Consider the following 23,698-nt stretch of genomic DNA (forward strand, 5'->3'; position numbering starts at 1 on the left):
ATTGCAACTTAAACAACCCTCAAAAGGCCCTTATTGTTTGTCCTTTGTCGCCAGCTAGTCTGCTTCTCTATTTTTGTATATGCTTTCTGTCAGAGCAGTTTGCTATAAAGGTTGGATTTTTTTGCCTGTGTTTCCTTGCCTTTACTTCACGGGAAAGCGTAAAAATGTCGGCACAAAGAAACTTGATAACATTTGAAAATAAACAAACTTAACGAACCCTATTTAGTCGAATGGGGGAAGGGGCTGAAATTGTGTGATTGCATTCAGATAATGTGGTCATATATATGCTTTTATCATTACAGATATCCCCAGTGAAAAGATCTCGGAGTCCCTGACTGTTGAGCAATGTCGCGACAAGTTGATAAACAAGTACCTGAATGAATTGTGCAAAATTCAAATGAAGCCATGGGATCAGAATGACTATGCTGAGTTCAAAGATATGCACACGATGGTCACAATGGTAAAGAAGGACGCTCATGGACAAGATATGAAAATGAAGGAAATACTCCAGGGTTCTGTATCTGACATATTTTTAACGAAAGTAAATGGCATACTGCCAGCTCGAATCCTCATTTCGGCCCCGGCTGGACGAGGTAAAACAACGGCTGTTGCTAAGATGGCTTACGACTGGGTTCATAGAGAAAGGGGGTCAGCATTAGAACATCTGCCACTTCTGTTTGTTGTAAAATTCCGAAACACAGGTCAGCTTACATCGATCGGAGAAGCCATCAAAACCCAGCTTTTGAGTGATGTCGATGATCTTACACCAGAGGGTCTGGAGAGTTTCATCAGAAAGAATCAGGACATATGTCACATTATACTAGACGGGCTAGATGAGTATGCCGGTATTTCTTCTTCAAATCAAAGCTTAGTGAGCAACATTGTCAATGTCATCCGCTGGGAGGAGTTTCCAGAGTGTCGAGTTCTCGTAACAACACGCCCTCACCTAGAAAGCTTTTTCAATCAAGCGGAACTTTCAAGGGTATACACAAAGATGTGGATCGAAGGATTCTCTCGAGAGAGCTCTCGAGATTACATCGACAAATTCTTTGCTTTGAGTTTGAATCTTAATAGTGCACATGGTCTGAAGGCTTATCTTGATATCCAACCACTTATTAATGAATTTGTCAAAACACCCCTATTTTGTCTCATGGTCTGTCACTTGTGGAGCAATGGCCTACTTGACAGTGGTACTACTACTCAAACAGAATTGCTGGACAGCGTGAATGTTTTTCTAATGCAATATACAAACGCCCGATCCGAGTCGAGAGTGAAAATCACACCCGAAATGTTAAGGAAAATAATTCTTCAACTAGGCAAAGTTGCTCTAAGTGGTCTGCTCGACGATGCTAAACAGCTAGTCTTTACGGCTCATGATTTCCGTAGAGTTCCCGCACTACTTAATATGGCGTGTGAACTTGGGATAGTATCCAAGACGACTGTTTCATCAACATGCCCTCCTCAGTCAAACGCGACCACTTCCACTACAATTGAGTTTTATCACAAAATCGCACAAGAACACTCGGCTGGAAAATTCCTCGCTGATCAAACGTCCCACTTTCTGTTACATTTCAAGGTTTCTAAGTTAGATAGAGTACTACGCAAGATCAAATCATACATCGGTGACTACGAGAATCTCATCCGATTCGCCGCTGGCACGGACAACAACCTCTGTATTCGTATAATGGAGGTGCTCCTTACAAACAGCTTTTTGAAGGAGAGCGAGCGATATCGCATTCTCATTGACTGTTCATCGGAGACCAAGAGTACAGGAGGAAATGTGTCTTCGTTGGTTCAAAGATGTGTGAATGCAGAGAGTATTGTTCTGAAGTCACCGACTGTCTACACCGTCGTTGGGATGCATAATCTTCCAAAGCAACTTAAACGTGAGGTATGCAAATTTCCATTTGACAAAACGTGTTTACAACAATCATATCATAAAGAATCTTTAAGTTTTCACTTCTCTGTTGTAACTTTAAGTCAAAGACCTATTTTTTTTTAATTCCTAATAAATTGCATCTTGATAAATCATACTGCATAATATATCGATCAATACCCACGATTTATTTTCCTTATTGTTCTATGTTTGCCCAACGACGGCCTCAATCAAGGTACTGCATAACAACAAAAAAGAAAAATTATTTAAAACAAAGTAATAACAATTTTGTTAGAATAGGTCCTAGGGCCTATTAATGCTAAGAGAAAATTACGAGGGACAGTCAATATAAGCATGTAGCGTTCAATATAAGCATGTAGCGTATGTAAAACGTAGGAACTGTATATTCAACATGAAAGCAAACAAATGTATTAGTTATTAATGCAAAACCGTGAAGGGGAGGGAGGAGAGTAGCTTACCGGAGAATATTCTAAGATCAGGCTACAGTCTTGATTGCATTAATGAGATATATAATATAAACTAATTACTGTTATTCTATTCGTACAATCCGTCTTCAATTCTCTTTCTTTTACTCTCTCTTTCTCTCTATCTATCTATCAATCTTAAAACTAGGTTAGGACAGTAAAGTTCGAGGGATCTACTTTAACTGCCGACGTGACGAGTGGACTGTGGGCCTGCCTGGGATCATTTTCGATGATACGTACTCTTACCATCTCAGACTCGTCTCTCAGTTTGCCCTTATGTCTCCCTGAGCTTCCATCCGTCACAAAGCTATCAGCTGAGAGAGTAACGTCACAAAGCTATGAAGGTCTGCTCTCATCGCTCCCTGGCTTGAAAGATATCGATATCAGTATCGATGATGCAGCAACAGACATACCTCAGATCACGGCTGCTCTTCGTCGGACCGGGGGACAAACCAAGAACCTGCAGTCGCTAGGTCTGTCCGGGATGAAGTGCTTGGACGAGGAAGACTTGGTTGAAATTGTCGAGTCGTCAACATATTTGAAAGCATTGGGTACTTTGCATTTACAGTGAGTTGGAGTAGATGTTCATAGATAATTATATGAGTAAAATTAAAGTAGACTAAATTAACAGAAAGTTCAACTGTAAACTATAAAAAGGCGAATAATAGGTTTATTTTTTATGTGCTTTTGTTTCATCAAATTTTATTTAGTTAAAGGTAATACAAAGTTTTGGGAATTTTTGAAAATGGGATGGTGGTGATTCTTTTCAATTTTGATGTATTTGGATTCCCCTGTGGATGTAATATAAGCACAAGAAAATTTAGCCCCTAAAACACTTCTGTTTTCGAGAAAAATTGAATACAAAAATTTACCGGTACTCCCGGTAAATCTTGATAAATTTCAAATAGCGCCTATGGCCGTACAATGGTAGCTGCGACCATGAAAATCTCAGAATATGTAGTTGTGATATATAATTTCTAAACGGGAATAGCTAATCGTTCGATTTTAGTCAAGAAACATTGTTTCATGGCTAAATTAATATCTTGACCTTGAGAGGGAGCTATACAACATAAAGAGTTTATTATTTATAATTTCATAACTTCAGACTCGATTTCAACCGCGACAACGATCACTGAATATTGTAGGGTCGCATATGCTTACAATATGTTCATTTGAACCAAATTCATGACCCCATACCAAATACTTTGTATTACCTTTAATATGTTAATACGTATTACGAACTATCAATTCAAGATCAGTAAAATAAACATAATACAAAAACTGCTGGAAATTAAGGATAGATTTAAAATTAGTTAAATGAAAGAAGAGGGGGGAGGGGGATGGGATTGTTAAATGTTATGTTGAAAATGTAATTATTTTGTCTGTATTTATATATTTATATTTGTAGGAACATGTATAGCACCTTTAAATGTCCAAAGGAAAAATGTATGTATTTTTTACATGACAATAAATGATCTTGAATCTTGAATACTATTTCAATAAAAATCAACACGATAATTTCCCATGGGAATCCTCTACTCCGCCCCAGCCAATCAAGGGCTTCTTGCGTGAGTGCAGTGTCGTGGGGGTCTTGGGATATCATTATTGATTTATTTTCTTATATCCCTAATAATTTGCATTCCATACTGACAATGTAAAAATGTGCACACTTTTAGGCATTTGTTTGTCTTTCAATTCGCATTTCTAATGGTACTACTCACAACGTATGCCATTGTTCGTCATGCCATATTTGTTAAAGGTAATACAAAGTTTTGGGAAATTTTGAAATATGCATGGATAGTGAATATTTACAGTTTTTATATATTTGGATGCCTCTGTGGATTTTTTTATAAACACTAGAAAATTTAGCCCCTAAAACACTTCTGATTTTGAGAAAAATTGAATAAAAAAAATTACCGGTGCTTCCGGTAAATTTTGATAAATTTTAAATAGCGCCTATACGGCTGTACAATAATAGCTGCGACCATGAAAATCTCAGAATATGTAGTTGTGATATATAATTTCCAAACGGGAATAGGTAATCGATCGATTTTAGTCAAGAAACATTGTTTATAGCTTAATTAATATCTTGAGAGGGAGCTATACAAGATAAAGAGTTTTTTGTTTACAATTTCATAACTTTAGACTCGATTTCGATCACTGAATATTGAAGGATCGCATATGCTTACAATATGTTAATTTGAACCAAATTCATGACCCCATACCAGAACTTTGTATTACCTTTAAGGTCTTAATGATATCTCTAAAAATGAATATATGTATTCAACCCACTAGACCTTTTGCAATTTAGAATAATACGGTACTCACATGCGTAGTCCGATATCAATATTTTGTCATGAATCCCCAAAACATTCCCATTATTGTTGTTGTATTTTTGTATCGCTCTCAACTCTTTTTTCAAAAACTTGAGGTCTCTTGATGGTGGATGTTTCGAATACGATCGAAATTTGGGTGTCCAGGTAAGCATATATCTTAAACTAATACGTTACGACTACTAATATTTAGGAGAGCAATTTAATATTTGCGCCTGACGGGAAAACGCAAATAAAACTTTTTTTTTCAGGTAATAAAATCAAAGATAGCTCTTACAGATACAGAGGTATGATTGGGCCAAAGCTTGTCACTTGATATCCATGGCGAAGGTTGTAATTAGCATATTTCTCTTCCGGTCAGTTGTCGATGGTTAGATTGAACTGTTTGAATAGTCAAATTAGCATGCTTTTGCGTAAAAGCCTACCCTATCCGAACAACGCTGTGCGTACCTATTGTTGGCAATGTCATAGCAGCGCGCATTTGACACGATGACTGGATAGACGGCTCGAGAAAATAAAGCACAAGGCATGAGATAACAATTACCAAAAGTTTCAATCAAGACTATATCATATAGTATATACTAAATGGATTAAATGAATATTTTTTTTTTCTTGACAGGTAAGTTATATTTTACCTCGTTATCATTTTCGTGATAGCGCTGCGCGCCCTACCAGTAAATATAAGTTATGTACACTGTGATTATCATGTAATGTCCAACGATAAACATTAATTCAAGGGGAAGGGGTCTCATTATGTACCCGGTTTCGCAAAACATCATTATCGTGGCGTAACAATCTAGTCTAGTCTCTCTGTATTTCGTTATCCGTCATTCAGGTAATGAAATGTTGGCTATCTACTGAAATGACTGCCAGGATTTGGTCCGGTCTTAGATCCTTCACCTCTCTGAACCAGCTCACCATCTCAGACTCCTCTCTCAGTTTCCCTCCATCTACCCCTGAGCTTCCATCCGTCACAAAGCTATCATCCGAGAGTGTGACGTCACAAAGCTATGAAGGTTTGCTCTCATCGCTCCCTGGCTTGACAAATATCGATATAACTATCGATGATGCAGAGAGAGACATACCTCAAATCACGGCTGGTCTTCGTCGGATCGGAAGACAGCAGCTCACACACATCAAAATTACAACCCCGACATCATTCCTATCGATATCGGGGAAGAAGAGTGTATCGAGAGCGACGTTTAGAGGATTAGGTCTTCTGATCAGAACACAAACAAAGAACCTGCAACAGCTACATCTGAGCTGGGTGAAGTGTACAGATGAGGAAGACTTGGTTCACCTCATTAAGTGCTGCAGACATGTGAAAACGTTGAAAGAAATGTGGTAGGTTCTCGGTCAACTCTTTTACAAAAAAGATTACAATTCTATTAGATGATTCCATTCAGTTAGTTTGCGTTAGTAAAGCATAATGATACCAATGCGTATAAAATGGATGCAAAGGTTAAAACATGGGCGTAACCTTATAAAATTAGGATGGTTTTAGTTTTATTATCGGTCCATATTGTTATTTTTTAATTTTCAATGTACAATCGCAATAAGTAGAATTTGAAAACCTGTATTGAAGATACAAAATGTTAATATACAATTGCATGTTTATTATGTACCATCCATTTAAAAAATATTCAAAAAAAGTCCTTTTCTTAAACAAATTAATAATCATTATCATAAATTGCATAAGTATTGTTATTATTATTTTTATGATTGCCACTTCTATCATCATTATAATCGTTATTAGTACCACTACTATCATTAACATATTTTATTATTGCGTTTAATTACTACTATTAATATTATAATAATGTTATTTTGTCACTTTCTTATTAGTTATCCTCAGTATCATTATTTCGAAATGCATGTGTTTTTTTAAGCAGAATGTCGAACATTTTAGTAATTCTTTAAAAAATTGGAACTTACTGTTTTTTGTTTTTTGTTTGTTTCGTGCTGTGCAATGAACCGTTAAAAGCAAACTTCCATTTTTGTAATATAAATATTCTACATCATTTTTCGGGTGCATCGTCTACAAAACACCAAGTTCCATGATGTGGCAGGTATACACCCCCCCCCCCCTCCTTACTTCCATCGTCAGCTCTAACCCTTCGACTCAGAATGTGTGCATTTTCAAAGCTTTAACAATACCAAGCTAGGGAAAGTAACTAGTTTTCCCGGTGTTTTCATCTAAAGTGAAAAGGAGTAACTTCTCGTACCAGAAAATAGTTATTTATCAGAGATGAAAAGGGGCATTTATGAGAAGGGGAAGGGTTATTTTTTAAATTTGGGCACATATCATAAAGAAAAGGGGCACTTATTAGAAAAGAAAAGGGACACATATGCAAATTATTAAAAGGTGCGCTTATAAGATTGGTAGTTATTAAAATAGGAAGGGACACTTCTTACAAAGAAAAGGGGCACATGTCAAAGTAAAATGGGCATCTTTCATATTTGAATAGAACAATTGTCACATGTGAAGGGGCACTTATCAAAAGTGAAAAAGGGGCACTTCTCATACCTGAACAGGGCACATACTAGAGATTAAAGAAGGCACTTAAGATAATGGGAAACGGACACTTTTTGCAAAGAAAATGGGAACCTGTCGAAGAAAAAGGGGCACGTCAACATAAAAGGGGCACTTATCGTAGGTAAAAAGGAGGGAAGGGGCTCTTGTCAAGGTAAAAGGGTCAATTTTTCAATGTAAAAAGGGACGCTTGTTACAAAGTTAAAAAGGGGCACTTTCGTGGTACTTGAAACAGTGGTGGGGGCACTGTGCACCCCTATCTCCCGGGAGCACCGCCTCTGTATGTATTCCTCTCTCTCTACTTATTTCTCCTTACTCTAACACCCAACTTACCGAATGCCTCCATCACTGTTTTCTGAACATAGGTTACACAAATGTGGAACTAGAAAAAGCGGCAGACTGAACTCTCATCTCACAGGTCTTCACACATCACATGACGACGGCCTCTCTGTTTGGGTTAACCATGTAAGTATTGCTCCGTGTGGTGTCCACTGTACATTTTAACTTTTTTTCATTTTTATTTTCATATCAACTAATCTGATGCTAACATTGTTTTGTATTATCGTTTTTAATATAACATTTCTAAATTTATTTCAATCTTTAAGCCCTTCTTGTATGTTAACATTTTCTTTTTGTTAGTTCTTTTCTTCTGCCTAAACTTATCCTTCTGCCTCAAATGTTGTTCAGACTATTACTTTATATTGCGAGTTATCGTATTCGAATATCTTGTCTCTCTCCCTCGTCTATGTCCCAGTTGTTGTTGATTGGTATCCCATTTCCTAGACACCATATGGTCAACAGAACATAAAAACGTTGCTAAATAACATTAATCATTTTTAATAATTATCTACCATGTGTTCATATTACGTCTACACATGTAGTTCACTTCCGTTTCTTCTGTCTGGATTTGCACTTCAATATATTTTTTTTTAAATATTATCAAATATTTTGTTGAATCAGGTTCATAGTACGGCAATTTCGTTCGTAGTACATCCATCTCGTTTTAAAGACGTTGTCACTCCGTCTAATTGCTGTTCTAGGGCACCCTTTCTGTCCAACCCAGTCTGAACCCGTTCATGATGGTCTTAAACAGATCGTAAACAGTTGCTACTACGTACACTCCGTTCGCACACAGTTTCAGGGCTTCAGTTTTGATGAGACAGTGTCCATCTTCCTTTCGAGGGCTCTCATGCCTCCGGGTTATAGTGTTGAATTTCACTTTTGTGAGCCCTGGCCCACACGTTGCTCCCTCCCTTTTCCTCTTGTATTGTTTATGTATTGCATGATCTGTCAAAATGTATTTGTATTGTGCTTTTATGATTGGCCTAATAAATAAACAATAATAATAATTATAATAATTCGTCGCTGTTTTCACGAACTGACGGTAGTGAAAAATATTGCATTCACTTTGCGTGACGATTTTCCTCACTACCGTCACTTCGTGAAAATAGGGACGATTATTGTCCGTGATAAGTCCCCCTTTTTCCCCCTGTCGCTAACAAAGTAGACCCTTCTGTGGTCGATTCTAAAGAATTATATTATTTTGTTTAAACACCTTTGTGTATCGTAACAGGTACCATATATCTACCATCATAGTAAAAGGCAGAGGAACTGGGTCAATGCCCACAATTTATGATAACGAACTATTTTCAGAAATATAACCGCGCGCGTTTCAAACGCTATCAAATGTCCTTTCTCCGGATAAGTCATTTTAATAAGAGTGCCCTTTAAAAACTCTCTGTTGGTCCCAAAAAACTACCATGGCATATTCTACTTACATGCTAAAAAGGCGTCTTTAAACCTATCTTTCATTATAAACTATTCCCTTTTGAACTTCATAGACTATCAATGTAATCAACTGCCCTATGTTTAAGCATATAAAAGCTTAGACAATGAAGGAGTTTTCAAACTCATGGTAATTGCATTTCCAATTACTAATGTCCTTCATATTATAATTTTTTGTGTGTAAACTACCATACGTGCCATGAAAAGCTCTTTTTATCACCCCTCATCTCCAACGAAACAATACATTTCTCATAGCCTCTCTAACACGTGACCCTCATTTAAAACGACTTGGAGCTTCTTCTTTTTTATCGGGACTTTCCTCAGCACTCTCACTATGAACATGACGGACAAAGAAAGCGGACAGAATATACAGTTCATCAGGTAGATAAAGGAACATCCCTTAACTGCTATTATGTACAAAGGTTAATATGCATGTGACACCTGTTCTACACATTTTTACATAATAGCAGTGAAGGGATGTTCCTTTGTCTACATGAGGAACTGTATATTTTGTCCGCTTTCTTTGTCAGTCATGTTCATAGTCATGTGTCTCTTTTTCGTCTCTCATTACGTACATGTAATATATAGGTCTTATCAATTTTTTATGGCCCCCCCCCCCCCCCCCCCTTTGAAGGACGCTCCGCCGCTCTTGCTTTCCTTCATACCAGTTTTCAAATTTTCCTTTACTTGTTCATATTTTAAAAATTACATTATACTTCTTTTATCTCTTCTGTCTTGTATGTCCGTCCGGGGCCTCTTCTTTTCATGATACATGTTTATGTTGTCCGAGTGTCCTCGATTCTGTTAAAACTGAACAAGTTGTATTATTTCTTTTTTCTTAATCATTGTAACATAAACGTTCTTGTTAAGTATTTAGCAATAAACAAATTTATTCGGTAGGTAAATCAGTGGCGTAGCTAATTCGGGCAAGTGGGGGTCCAAAATGAATGAGAGAGAGAGACAGAGAGAGATGGAGGAGGAATTAAAAGAGAGAGAGAGAGAGAGAGAGAGAAAGCGAGAGAAGGCGAAAATGTATATGAGGATGCCTTTGTTAAGAGGGAAGTCACCCCTGTTATTTAATTGGTTTTAAAAGACAAAAGACACATGAGGCAAACAAGTCAGTGCAAAACACGATGAAAACTAAGAAAATATAAGTTTTGTTTTTTTATAGTGGAATCAAACAAACACGTATTGGCAACTCTGTGCCTTATTTTGCGAGCTCCCCTCACATTTGCCCTGTATTTAAAAAAATCCAATATCAGTTATAATAATACTGCAATAATATTAAAAATTGCTTCTTGGATAGCGCTCATAGCTGTCAAACTTGACACTCCTGGTGCCCCAAAATTCTATATTTCCCAATCATCAAATGTCCAATCATACATTCACCCTAAATATAAGTGTTGCAAATATGGTGTTATACAACCCGAGACTGAAACAAATCTGTTCCGTCATAAATAACTAAACAAATGAAAGTTTATGACATTTTTCTGTACAGAGCAAATTGGCGAGGAGCTCGCGAGATATGTCACAGTGTTGCAAATGTATGTTTCACTGATGACAACTTAACAAATTCATACCTTTCCTATTTTTGCTCAAATTTTCACTTATTTGTTTTCCTCAATTTCCTGATTTTATTTAAACCAACTTAATATCAGGATGGTCTTCCTTTTAATTTGCATTTCATCCACCCAGTTATACTGGTGCGAGTCCAATGAAGCCATTATTTGTGCCTAGTCCCATGCGATGCTACCCGAAGTAGGTCCCTGTGTTTCCCTATGATGAAAGTTTAAAATAAAACATAGATCTGTGTTCATTACCGCATATTGCTCCGTTTAGTCTCATCTCACAACGCCTTCTATCGTCAGAGCATGGTCAGAGTCAGCAGCCTAACATGTTAGCATTTGGACGTTTTTTTTTTAAATCGTTAAAAATTTATTTTTTGTTTAAACGAAAAGCACATCCACCCCGACGTACGTTAACACTCGCTCTTTCATTGGAGCCCTCATGTCTCATTGACTTTTGAAAGTTCACCCACCGTAGTTTTTCAAAATAGGTTGCAAGCTCGTCATTGCCTATAATACACATGTGAAACAAGTATCACGTTGGACTCAGTTTGTCAAGCGATTTGAAGATTATAGGTCGAGCACACGAAACATGAAAAGCATGAATTATCATGGATCACTTCTGCCTATTTCATTATGTCCATTTCATCCAACCCCCCACCGTAATTTTTCAATTTAGTAAAAGCAAACATTTAGCCGAGGTAAGCAAAAACATGAATATTCATGACACACCATGGACTATTCGGTTATTAACAGAGGGGTGCAATCGGTCATCACGTCAAACTCCCCTAATTGCCACCAAGTATTTCATATAACTATATAGTTTGGTATGTTTCTTTTACTCACTCATGAATTATTAAATATCAATGATGGTTTAAAGAAATGTAAACGAAATGTTAGTTGATATTTATTAACAAAGTAATTTATATTTAGCAAAGCAATCTCACATACAAAATTACTATCAGGTGTCGTCTGCTACGCCGATTGTCGCCTGCTTTGTTAAAGGCACATATTTATCGTTTGTACTGTAAGGTATACCAGGGAGATTTGTATTTTCCTGCAGTACAACGTATAGCAGGAAAATGTTGTATATTCGGATCCTTTTAATGATTACATCATGGAAGTGGCGAGGCGGTATGGTTTGAATAACTTAGGCAGGTGAAAGTTATTGTATTGAGAAGGAAAGGAATGTTCAGAAAGGCATAGAGAGGGAAGTGGGCGTGGTAGCCATTCTAGCTTTGCACCTACATCAGTACGAGAATACACCCGACGGCGCGGTGGCCTGTACTTATAGCGCGCGAACACATCACACTCAATGGCATACACTCGGTACCCTGCAACACAGTGGAACATTCTAAGAAATTAAAAAATTAACTACAAACTGGACCTCTTGAATCATCTGAGAAGTAACTTACCCTATTCTGATGACTTCAATGAATGTCAAGATAACAATGGCTGCTTTTCCATCCAAAAATAAAACTAGTTTGCAATTTGAAATAGTCAATTTCTCGATAATTTCACAAAATATATTTGCCGCCGCATTCAATATGACGTCATTGACAGCTGATTGGCTAGTTTGGTAGTGACGTCGAACAAGCTATGTTTGTGCTGCAGTGATCGAGCGAGCGAAAATGAGACAATCGGAGCAATATGGTTATCATAATGAAATAAGGGATTTTAAAATATTCATTTGATAATAATTTTTGTTATATTATTATTTATATTTGTGATTTTTTTCTTCTTTTTCTTCAGAATCATATTATTATGGTTTATTTTGGTATGCCGAAATTGTATGTTGATCTTATCATAATATCATTTGTCTTCTTCTACAGGATAATGGAGGGGGACGGACGTGTGTTCTCTCACATTTCTCACATTAGTTGAGTTCCATTGATGTCTACACACTACCGGTCAAGCTGACATGGACCATGCCTTATTCCCGACATACACCACTATGCTCGTTGAAGGACTTCATACGTCATTTTGTTTACATTGGTTAAGTTACACTGATGACTAGGCACTACACGGTCACGCGGATATACGTCATTATGTTCAAGGAGATGACTGTTACTGCACAATCGGAAAAATAGATCTCTTTTGCGCAGTCTTATGAATGAAAAAAAGGTTTGGCTATTTAAGCAATAACACACATTATAAAGTGTCTCCTGAAACTGTTTGAATGTTTTGGTTATATTGTTTATTTCTACAAAGTCATAAACCCTAAACAACTTTATCTTCTTGTAAAGATTTGAATGTGTTTTGCAAGTCATTATATTATAATTTGGGCAGCAGAAAAAGATTATGTTAAAAACACTGAGATAGCAAAAACTTTCAAAATCTAATATTTAAGTTCGTATTAAACTTTTTGCCTTACATCTTATGTTATTTTTAGTGCACATTTAGATTCCTCATGTAAATTCGCATCACAGGATGCATACGTAAGGAGATAAAGGCTCTTCAACGTAAAGGTCCATCACATAAGCTAACTGCATCATGCAACGCAAACGGGGTTAACTCATCGCACCAAATCCAAGAGACTTAGATAAAAATATTTGTTCAAGTTTTAATTCATCAAACGGTTATATATTTCACGAGCGTTTCCTAGTAGCTCTTTCCCTTAAACTCTCAAGTTCTTTTTGCATAAAAAAGATATAGAAACAATTATGTCAAATATGATGAATGTTCTCGCGAAATTAGGTGTTATGAAAATCAATTATGCATTAAACACAAAGATATGATTGTGGAACAAAATGTGATTTATAAATCATCGATAATATAGGCGCATCGGAGCTACTTCCGGAAAACTACAGTTTCAGAAAACCTTTAGGGAAATGTCTCTCGAGGTAATAAATATTTGTGCTACAAACAGTAAGAATATTCGAGCCGCCTTAGCTCACCTCTCATTTCGCCGCCTGTGTAATAATATTAAAAAAAGGGAACAAATAACAAAACGAACGATTAGCCAAAATGTAATAACTAAAATAATGTTCATTGCGTTCAAATGTGCTTTTGGAAATAGAACTTGCAACAGAGTTATCTACAACGAAGCGCATTGGTAAAATAAGAATGCTATAATAACGAAAAGTGAAGTTGATATCCACAGGAATACCGAGCAAAGCTATTTCCCTTCTTTTCCTTTTGTAAAAGTGATGGAACGTACCCCACCTTCACAGTGTGTTTATGAAAAGGAAAGTAGAACTGAAGCGGAATCGACTTTCAAACCCATACTTATGTCATTATCATTTATTATGATTGTTAGACTTGTACCATCATAGAAACGTTGGTAATAATGGTAGTCGCAGTAATAAAAGAAGTAAAAAAGAATGAATAATACCTATGATAATGATTATGATAATAATAATGAAAAGAAGAAGAAGGAGAAGAAGAAGAAGGAGAAGAAGAAGAAAAGGGAAGAAAGAATAAAGTGTGTAGCAGCGGTAGTAATGAAATGTCTCACTTACATAGAAAGATTAATTGTTCTATTTATGAATAGCTAAGTGCAATATTTCAGTTGCTTTGTCTACTTTTGTTTATAGTTCTTGCCAAGTAGGATACTCCTCGAATGGAAAAAATGTTTGTTTTACCTTATATTATAGTCATTCATGTATTCTCATATTTCTATAAGTATGGAACTTACTGCCAGTACTCAAAACCCGCCCCCCCCCCCCCACTCAGTGTTATTTAGGGTACGCATATGCGTGTTCCAACCGACCCCCCCCCCTTTTCAGCAAAAGTCCGGTGTGTAAAGTCAATACGGCTCCACCTTTTTCTTTTGTATACGAGCCTTTTTCAGCACCCCCCCCCCCCCCCTTTCAGCAAAAGTCCGGTGTGTATCAATACGGGTCGACCTTTTTCTTTTGTTACGAAAAGGACATTTTGGCAACACGCATGCGGTCATTTCGGAACCTGAGTGGGGGGGGGGGGGCGGGACTCAAAATCTCTTTTAAACTTTGGGCAATTCAGCAACACTTGTTGCCTTACTGATGTACATTAGATATATGATTGTTAGATACATTTGTAATATAGGTGTATATTTAACGAATGTGTATTTTACATGACTCTATAATAAAAAAATGAACAATTATATTGTTGCGAGTTTCATGCTGATATTATTAAACTGTTTATTATCGTTTATTATATGTTTGACAAGTTCACATATTTTGGGAAGGCATCTTAATTCTCCATGTTAATGGACAGTTTAATGAGCGGTACAACAAGTACGATGGACAGTTTATATGTAATCGATATAATTGTCACAACTTTATTGTGGATTGCGTCAATAATAGAGTATTTTTTATATTTATGAAATACATCCTTAAAGAGTTTAGGAATGCATACAATTTTTACTTTTCGTTTTTTTAAATAATTTTGGATAACTGCATTGTAAAAACGTTTATGCTTCTGTATAAATTATCAAAAATAAAACAAATTCTTGTTTCTCACTCCATGCCTTGTATGTGTTTAATTAGTTTTAGAGACGAATGCAAGAAAGAATGATAACTTTGTTTTCATGGATATGTAGCTGAAACCAACACTAGGGGAAACTGTAGGGAATACAAATCCAGCAGGTAAATTTCCTCTCTAATCTAAAGGAGCGGAAATTGGAATGGATTGAATCTCCTTTATTGAATTGAAACGATTTGATAACAAAATAAATTGAATAAAAAAAATATATAAAAAAACATGCAAAGTCAAAGAATACAATTTTTGTAATAAAAGTCACTCTTCTAGTAATTATATTAGGCTTAACTTCGTTTTCGAAAGGAAATCCACGATCAAAATGGTGGAACCCATTCTCAAGAAAAGAAATGCAATGCATTGGATTCCGCTATAATAAGAGTGGATTCAAGTCCAAAACGACGCTGTCCCTCATATGACTCATAACAATTCACCCATTATATATCATCGGTACCCGTATCCGGACATCCACCCCCTCCCCGGATAACCACCCCCAGTCAACTACCCCCTAGGACAACTACCCCCTCGGACAACTACCCCTTAGGACAACTACCCCAGATAACTACCCCCGGGGACAATTTCCCCCTAGGATAGTTGTACGGGTGTAGTTGCCCTAGAAGATGGTTGTCGTAGGGGGTAGTTGTCCGGGGGGTATTTGTCCTAGGTGGTAGTTGTCCGAGGGGGTAGTTATCCGGGGGGTATTTTTTTGTTGTCCTAGGTGGTAGTTGTCCTAGGGGTAGTTGACTTGGAGGATGGTTATCTGGGAGATGGATGTCCAGGGGGTAGGTGTCCTAGAACCATCGGTACCACATTGAGTCTCATCAACTCACGTTACTAAAGCATTTTTCGACCCTAGAAGAGGGGAGAAGAGCAGGTATGGTGATATCATTCAGCCACGGTGCCCAACGATACATCTATACTATGGTAACGTGAGTACCATGATTCTATCTTTAACTTGCATAATATAAACATCTGTATGGGGATAATGAAACCTATCATAATTATAACTCAACATCAAAATGATAACAAGGGCCATGCACGTCGTAAATACAGGTGACGCATGCACGTGGGTTTACACATCCACGATAAGCTTAATCTACTGATAATTGGGTGCCTGATATAAACAATTAAGGCCTATTACATCCTAGCACATACATGAATACATGGGTCTACACTATGACACTAGTATCCTGTATGAGGATCGCCATATAGATGAAGTAGAATGCTTCATTTATTATTCACACGAATACGGTACACATATTACTCATTCGACGGTTCTAATATGATATTAAGTTTATTGTTTGTGTGCGGTGTAACAACGAATTTAAACAAAGAACAAAGATAAGGCTGGGAACAAATGGTTCTTAAACAGTGGTGGTTAAAGGATACAAATGTTATACAAACAAATGTGCAGGCGTCCTGAAAAGGGGGAATGGAACAAATATTGCACAGACATAAAGATACAATGCTAATAGTAAACATGGTATTTGTTATAACTCTACGACATTTAAGACTCACATGTATGATATCTATACAAAATGATATAATTATGACATTTAGTTATCAGGTAATGGCAGGTGATCAGTCTAGTACTAGAAATTGGGATAAAAGCAAACATGAATGTTATCACAGACGTCCAAACAATTGATGACTCTTTCATTATGAAGGGATAAGTTGTTCTAGCGCCACCTTGTGACTGCTTTAGTAATAAACCACATGAAAAACTGAGCAGTCGAAACCCAGAAGCCAACGTTTAACTCGTTTATTTCTTATCTTTCCTAAGATATCACAGATACTACAATTCGAAAGTGGTGGACGATTCTCCCGTTTGTTACAAAAATACGAACATTTCATTTTTTTTTTCTAAAATTGGATTACTCGGAGGAATATTTTCTTTTCAGAGGACATTTAACAATAGGCTTTCTATGATGAATTTTGAATATTCACCAAAGGGAGAGGGCATACGGGAGAAAAATGAATGAAGTTATATTTTGTACACGACAAACGGGACAGCTGTCCTTTATTACGGCACAATCCACTGGCAAAAGTATCAACTTGAGAATCGCAAATATCATGTTTCAAACTTATTTTAAACTTATTTTAAACTTTTGCCTCTCAATCAATGAGCAAACGTTAAGGATGATAACGTTGTATTGATAGATTAGCCCCAACTTCTGATAAAACCTTGGACCCTCCATGGTATTACTAACATCCTTCTTGCAAATAGCTGAGGGTAAGGAGCATACAAAATGCATATTTAAATGTAATGCACAAAATTTTGTTAAGTGCCTCTTTGCAAAATATATTATTCACCAGTTACGAATAATTTTATTTCAATATATGCGAATCGCATACATTAGTTGTTGCTGGGTAGCACAATTATTATTATACCTTGGAAATATACCTTGGAAGTAGGCATTTAAAGTTAAACACTTATTTGCCTCTCGTTGACATTCGGCTGAAGAAGCCATATTTAGACACATGTTTAGTGGCGCTATACAGCAATTGACGAACATGGACAAGCGAAGGACTCCTCTGGGTCAAATTTATCTTTTCTTGACGATCAAAATTTCAACAAATTGGATTTAAAGCTGTTTAGTGACTTGCTCTCCACAACTACAGAGGAGAGGTTGTTCCATTTATTGATACATCTCTGTGAAAATGATCCGTGTCTAAGCTTCAAGTAGACTTTCTTCTTAACGATCTTGTATCGATGGCCACGGGTTCTATCATCAGTTGGATGGTCAAAGAAGTGTGCTAGATCAAGTTCATCTAGGCCATGCATTATTTTGTATATCTGTATCATGTCTGCTCTATGGCGTCTGTAGGCAACAGATGGTAAGTTGAGATGTTTTAGTCTCTTCTCGTAACTCAAGTGTCGTAGCATGTGTATTTGGCGAGTTGCTCTACGCTGTACCTTTTCTATTTTCATGCTGTCTTTTTTTCAATACAGGATGCCACACCGTTGAGCAGTACTCGAGTCTTGGTCTTATAATTGATTTGTATCAGGGGCGGCCGAGCGACTTTCAAAGTGGGGGGGGGGGGGGGGCACCAACAAAAAAAAGGGCACTTTCTGGAAAAGGGGCACCTACAGTGGGAAATCTCAAAGCGAAAATATGCAATTTTTAGACATTGGTATATACCCCTACATTGTGATTACATTATTAGGGATGATTTCAATATTTGTTTCTCTTCATACATCATACAAGATATCGCTTAAGCATCAAACTTTACAGTTGGATGTGATGTCTGAATATGCATTTACGAGTGAGCGAGGCGAGCGAGAAAATTTTTAAAGATATGTGAGGTCGCAGTGCGAAAAATTACATCTTATAAAGAGGAAAAAAGCCAATCGTGATGGGGTTATAAGCACATTCTCATAACGGAAGACTGAAAAGACCTTTGATAAGTAACATAATTATATAATCTTTGAATGCGAGCGAGCGCAGCGAGCGAACTTTGGGGGAAACTGCTCTTAGTCGCTTTAAATAAGGGGCACGTTTAATGATTACATGAAAAGGGGACAATTATCGAAAGGGATAAGACACTTATTAGAAAAGAAAAGGAGCACGTGTATAAGTACAAAGGATAATTATAAGAGGTGAAAATGAGGCATTTTTTCACTTGAAAAGAGGCACTCACCAGTGATGAAAAGGAGGCGTTTACGAAAATGGGAAATAGGCATTTGTTGACGGAAAAGGGGCACCCATCAAATTTTAATAGGGTCATTTATAAGAGGTGAAAAGGGGATAGGTCCCTTATTAAAAAGGAAAAGGGGCACGTATCATTATTAAAAGGGGAATTATCAGAGTTGCAAAGGGGCACTGACCAAATATGAAAAGGGGCACTTATGAAAATGTAAAAGGGGCACTTATAATAAAGGAAAATGTGCATTTGTTTAATGAAAAGGGGGCACCGTTCAGATTTTTAAAAGGGGCAGTTATGAAAAGGGGAAGGGGAAGTTTTGAGAAGGGGAAGGAGCTCTTTCTTTTTAATGGGGGCACTTATCATAAGGAAAAGGGGCACTTATTAGAAAGGGAAAGGGGAAGTTATGAGAAGGGGGAGGAGCTCTCTCTTTTTAATGGGGGCACTTATCATAAGGAAAAGTGGCACTTATTAGAAAATAAGAGGGGCACATTTTAAAATGAAAGGTGCGCTCATCCGAGTTTAAAAAAGGGGTAGTTATTAAAAGGAGAAGGGGCACTTCTTACAAAGGAAAAAAGGGGAAGTTGTCAAAGTAAAAAGAGCACCTCCCAGTTTTGAATAGGGCAATCATCAGAGGTGAAAGGGGCACTTATTAAAAGTGAAAAGGGGCACTTCTCGTACCTGAAAAGAGGCACTTACTAGAGATTAAAAAGGGCACTTATTCAAGAAAATTTCAAGATTCATGAGAATGGAAAATGAACATTTATTGCAAAGGAAAATGGGAACATGTCGAAGGAAAAGGGGCACGTGTCAAAAATAAAAAGGGCACTCGTCAGAGGTGAAAAGGGGAAAGGGGCACTTTTAATAAGTAATAGGGGCACTTGTCAAAGTAAAAGGGACACCTTTCCTACTTAAAAGGGGCACTTCTTACAAAATAAAAGGGGCACTTTTCCTATGTAAAAAGGGGCATTTTGGGGGTATCTGAAAAAGTGGGGGCACTGTGCCCCCCGCCCCCCCCCCCCCCCGGGAGGGCCGCCTCTGATTTGTATAGATGTATAAAGCCCGTTTTGTCCAAATTAGAAAATGTCCACTTGATAATCCCTAGCTGGCGATTTGCAGCAGCACATACCCCATCCACATGACGTGAAAACTTCAATTGCTGGTCAAAGGTTACCCCAAGGTCTGTTTCTACTTCAACGGCAGGAATAGGTGTGTCTTTGTCTGACATGAAATAATCATGAAAAGGATTTCTTCGACCATAGTGGATTACCTTGCACTTGTCCTGATTAAATGGTAGTTGCCACTGATGGGACCATTTTGTGAGCTTTGTTAGATCTGCTTGTAGATTTTTTGCCATCCAATGAAGAGTGAATTGGTGAGAAGATTTTGGTGTCATCTGCAAAAAGTTTGACTTCTGATGCAGTGTTACATATAATATCTGGAATGTCATTAACATACAACAAGAACAGTGCTTGTCCTACCTTATATATACAATATGCATTTTGACTATTTGAATACAATTATTCACAATTGGTGAATGAATAATTTTTACGAGGCACCTAACAAAGTTTTGTGCTTTAAATTTGATTACATTACGAAAATAGTCTTTTAAAAATTGTATGCTTTTTCGAAAATGGTCTATTGTTTGATCATTCCAGTTTTCTCTAAACTAGTCGCTGTTCAGCAAATATTAATATTGACAATATAAACAATTCATTACAATTGATAACTAGGCCTACCAATAACTACTTATTCATTTTTTTAAAATACCAAATACACTTGAACGCTTTTAAATAAAATTGCCTTAGTTTCTAACATAATTTTGTACTCACACAAATTCATCAATAACACTATTTACGGAATACATCAGTAAAAAAAATCTTCTTTGGTAACACATTTTCTTGTGAAATATCACATTTTATTGTGATATATTACTATATGCCACAACAAAATGTTCTTTTACTAAACATTCGTGTATATATATATATATATATAGTGGTAATAATTTACAACACGGTTAACGCATCGGTCTAAATCATGCTGGGTTTTTTAAATACAGATACTGAAAAGCAATGATAGTACGATTGATGAGGCTAACACTTTTGAATATTTGTTCCACATCAACAGAATCTTCAAATCACAAACTAACAAATTCACTCGTCTGTATGTCTGCAACTATTTGTTCTCTACTTTTTCATAATATTTCGACCCCTAGATAAGCTGGAGATCAAGTGCTCTGACGTCACTATCTCTAATCAAACGTTAGACGTACACATTCATTTTAAATGAAACACACTCTTCCAATATTTGGTTTGCTTTTATATTGTATAAGAGAGAGAGAGAGAGAGAGAGAGAGAGAGAGAGATGAAGAGAGGGACAGAGACAGACAAAAAGATTTTGAAAATGAAAAGACAGTACAGGAGTAGTTGTGATGATGATAATATGTTTACTTAAAGCCCTCGTTTTCATTGATTTGAGCATACCATAATAACTAGCTGACATACAGAGATGACGCAGGATATCTAAGATATATACCTTGCGTTTAATTTACTTTCGTTTTATCTTGGCATATGATATGGACAGGTTAAACCCTTCTTATCTGATACGTTTGATCCAAAAATTAGGTATACTTGTTGAGTACATCTCATGATACGTATGTACAGAATAGGACAACTAGAGCCTTAATTGGAACAAATAGGTTTCGGTTTCAAGTTTCAAGTTGAAGTCTGTATGTTTCACATTTCACAAAACATAATTCACATGAAAGACAAAATTTGAACATAATATGAAATATACTTTAAGTATGACATTAAATAATTAAGTCTTTGTAAAAACGTCGAAATTGATTCTCTTAAATGGTAGGTTTATACAGGGTGGAATATGAGGAACCTATTAAAAAGCTTAGCTTGTAGATTATAGATTTTCCTAAATAAAAAACTATTACTTGATTGAAGTGGTTGCAAAAGTGGACGTCATGTCCACCTATTACCATTGCTTTGTGCTCATGAAAACACGAGGGCTTCATTAAATCAAATTTCAAACGAATAACATTTTACCTACATATAAACTAAAGGTTTGTCTTATTCATTAAAAGTCGTTCGATAAGCCAGAGAAAGATAAACACATTATTACCTCTGGTAATAAATCCAACAACATTTAGGACTAAGGCCTAAAATAAAAACTTGTTGCATTGCCCTTTGCGACCGACCCAAAAATCTGAAAATCTACGGTCGGCATTTTAAAAAAGGATTTTTTTTGTAACCGTTTTTTTGATTTTTTAAAAATTATTATAATGACAATTTTGTTGGTTTAAATGAGATAAATGCATAAAATCAAATTATTCCAAAATTCTCACTCGTGCAAACCATGGATGATTATGAGGTGAAATGATGACGTTGAAACACATGTATTAAAGCATTAACAACTGAGAAATATCAGCCAAAAGAGAGTTGGAAAAAGGAGAAACAAAAAATATTCAAATCTGAAAAATATCGGCCCAAAGAGGGCGACATAAAAAAAGTTTTAAAAAATAAAAACTTTTCCGACCGACCGACCCATGTTTTGGCACCTAAAGGGCAATGCAACAAGTTTTTATTTTAGGCCTAATATCAACATCATGAAAGATTAAAACCAATATCATTACACTCTGTGTTTGTGCATATATTTTCAGGTTTTTAATCAATTCACTGGCGATCATCAGATCATAAGCGACGATAGAAGGGTTGGACGAGGGCAGGGACAAAAATGAACAACCTTTGACGAATAGATAACTACAAGAGTAAGACAAATAAGATGATATTAATAATTGGTACGTTGACACTAACGCACGTCCAGAACCCTCTCTAATAAAAATATGTACCATGCGTGGCAAGAGTGATGTAAAACGGTGTTGAGGGGGTAACTATTGCTCAATGCAAATGTCCACAATGAAAAAGAGAGGGGAAAAAGAGAGGAATTGTGTACAAATATATATATACATATATATATATATATATATATATATATATATATATATATATAATTACGTATGTGTGTGTGTGTGTGTGTGATTTGCAGCTTTGATTAAATGAAAACAGAGACCACGTCCACGTCTGATTCTTGTTCATGCATTTCTTTCTAATGAGAGAAATATGAAAAGCATAATGTTCGTTGAATACAAATAAAAATAGCGAAACACATACATATTTTTGACGCAGGTGTACGGCATTTTTTTTGGTTTATTTCACATATGCAATAATTGTATTTAAAAGCTTCGAAATGCCATCTGTCACGTTAACAAATAATAAACTGGATGTAAAGTGAAACAATGAGGGCGCATACATGGGAACCATTTTTTGGGCAATGTAAAATTGACACCACCGCCCATTCTCGTTATAATTAAATAATTCTTACTTCAATTTTGGTGGAATTTGCGGCATATTTACTTTCTGGATTTTAAGGATTAAATGATATCAGATATCTGGGGAATACGGTACAAAAGTGTTGTCAATTTTAGGTGAAATATTAGGTGTGCAAACATTATGGCCTTCCGTCATAAGTTTAACTTGTTTGAAAAAAAAAGAAGTTATGCTCAATAAACAGGATGAATTATGCAATTGTGTGTCAACATTGAAAATAATCCGATATCATCATTTGTTTCGCCACTATGAGATATTTTACAAAACATAAATTTAACAATCAAGTTGTGTTCCCATCAATGGGATTAAATTGTGAAAGAAACGAGGTGGTATAAAATCTTTAAAATGGTAAGGGGCTGATTAAATCCTACTAAAAGTCACATGCACTGCAGACGGAAATGCGTAGATGGACAACACACACTCGGGGCATGAAAGTTTGTCTGAACCTGAACCGTCATATTTCACATGAGTGTGACGTCATTTGAAGAGCTGTTTTCCAGGTTAATATACCTCTCTTGAAATTTTGAACGTCAGCATAATGACACGGAGATAAATCTTAATTGTAAACATAACAGTCATTTAGACATATAATAGAGTTACATAAAATAACATTTTAATATC

The 23,698-nt window shown here is 36.4% G+C and overlaps 2 protein-coding genes across 2 annotated transcripts; both read left to right on the plus strand.

Annotated features, from left to right (window-relative positions):
- The first annotated feature begins 329 nt into the window (after window positions 1-329).
- On the plus strand, window positions 330-3,015 carry LOC105443861 (protein NLRC5-like). Its single transcript, XM_030992588.1, has 2 exons — window positions 330-1,891; window positions 2,510-3,015. Exons 1-2 carry the CDS (start codon window positions 398-400, stop codon window positions 2,930-2,932), a joined length of 1,917 nt encoding a protein of 638 aa, XP_030848448.1. The 5' UTR covers window positions 330-397; the 3' UTR covers window positions 2,933-3,015.
- Window positions 3,016-4,609: 1,594 nt separating this feature from the next.
- LOC115927421 lies at window positions 4,610-13,922 on the plus strand. The gene is made up of 3 exons (XM_030993287.1): window positions 4,610-6,038; window positions 7,593-7,692; window positions 12,410-13,922. The coding sequence occupies exons 1-3, from the start codon at window positions 5,533-5,535 to the stop codon at window positions 12,455-12,457; spliced, it is 654 nt and encodes a 217-aa protein (XP_030849147.1). The 5' UTR covers window positions 4,610-5,532; the 3' UTR covers window positions 12,458-13,922.
- The last annotated feature ends 9,776 nt before the right edge of the window (window positions 13,923-23,698 follow it).

Source organism: Strongylocentrotus purpuratus, unplaced genomic scaffold (genome assembly GCF_000002235.5).
Source record: "Strongylocentrotus purpuratus isolate Spur 01 unplaced genomic scaffold, Spur_5.0 spur5_scaffold_20, whole genome shotgun sequence".
Taxonomy (NCBI): Eukaryota; Metazoa; Echinodermata; class Echinoidea; order Camarodonta; family Strongylocentrotidae; genus Strongylocentrotus; species Strongylocentrotus purpuratus.

What these genes read in the sequence shown, in the direction of transcription:
- LOC105443861 (XM_030992588.1), top strand. Translation starts at nt 398, where the DNA reads ATGAAGCCATGGGATCAGAATGACTATGCTGAGTTCAAAGATATGCAC. An exon ending in CAAAGCAACTTAAACGTGAG is followed by an intron (nt 1,892 to 2,509) that starts GTATGCAAATTT and finishes TCTTAAAACTAG; the next exon opens with GTTAGGACAGTAAAGTTCGA.
- LOC115927421 (XM_030993287.1), top strand. Translation starts at nt 5,533, where the DNA reads ATGAAATGTTGGCTATCTACTGAAATGACTGCCAGGATTTGGTCCGGT. An exon ending in AAAACGTTGAAAGAAATGTG is followed by an intron (nt 6,039 to 7,592) that starts GTAGGTTCTCGG and finishes TTCTGAACATAG; the next exon opens with GTTACACAAATGTGGAACTA. An exon ending in TCTCTGTTTGGGTTAACCAT is followed by an intron (nt 7,693 to 12,409) that starts GTAAGTATTGCT and finishes CTTCTTCTACAG; the next exon opens with GATAATGGAGGGGGACGGAC.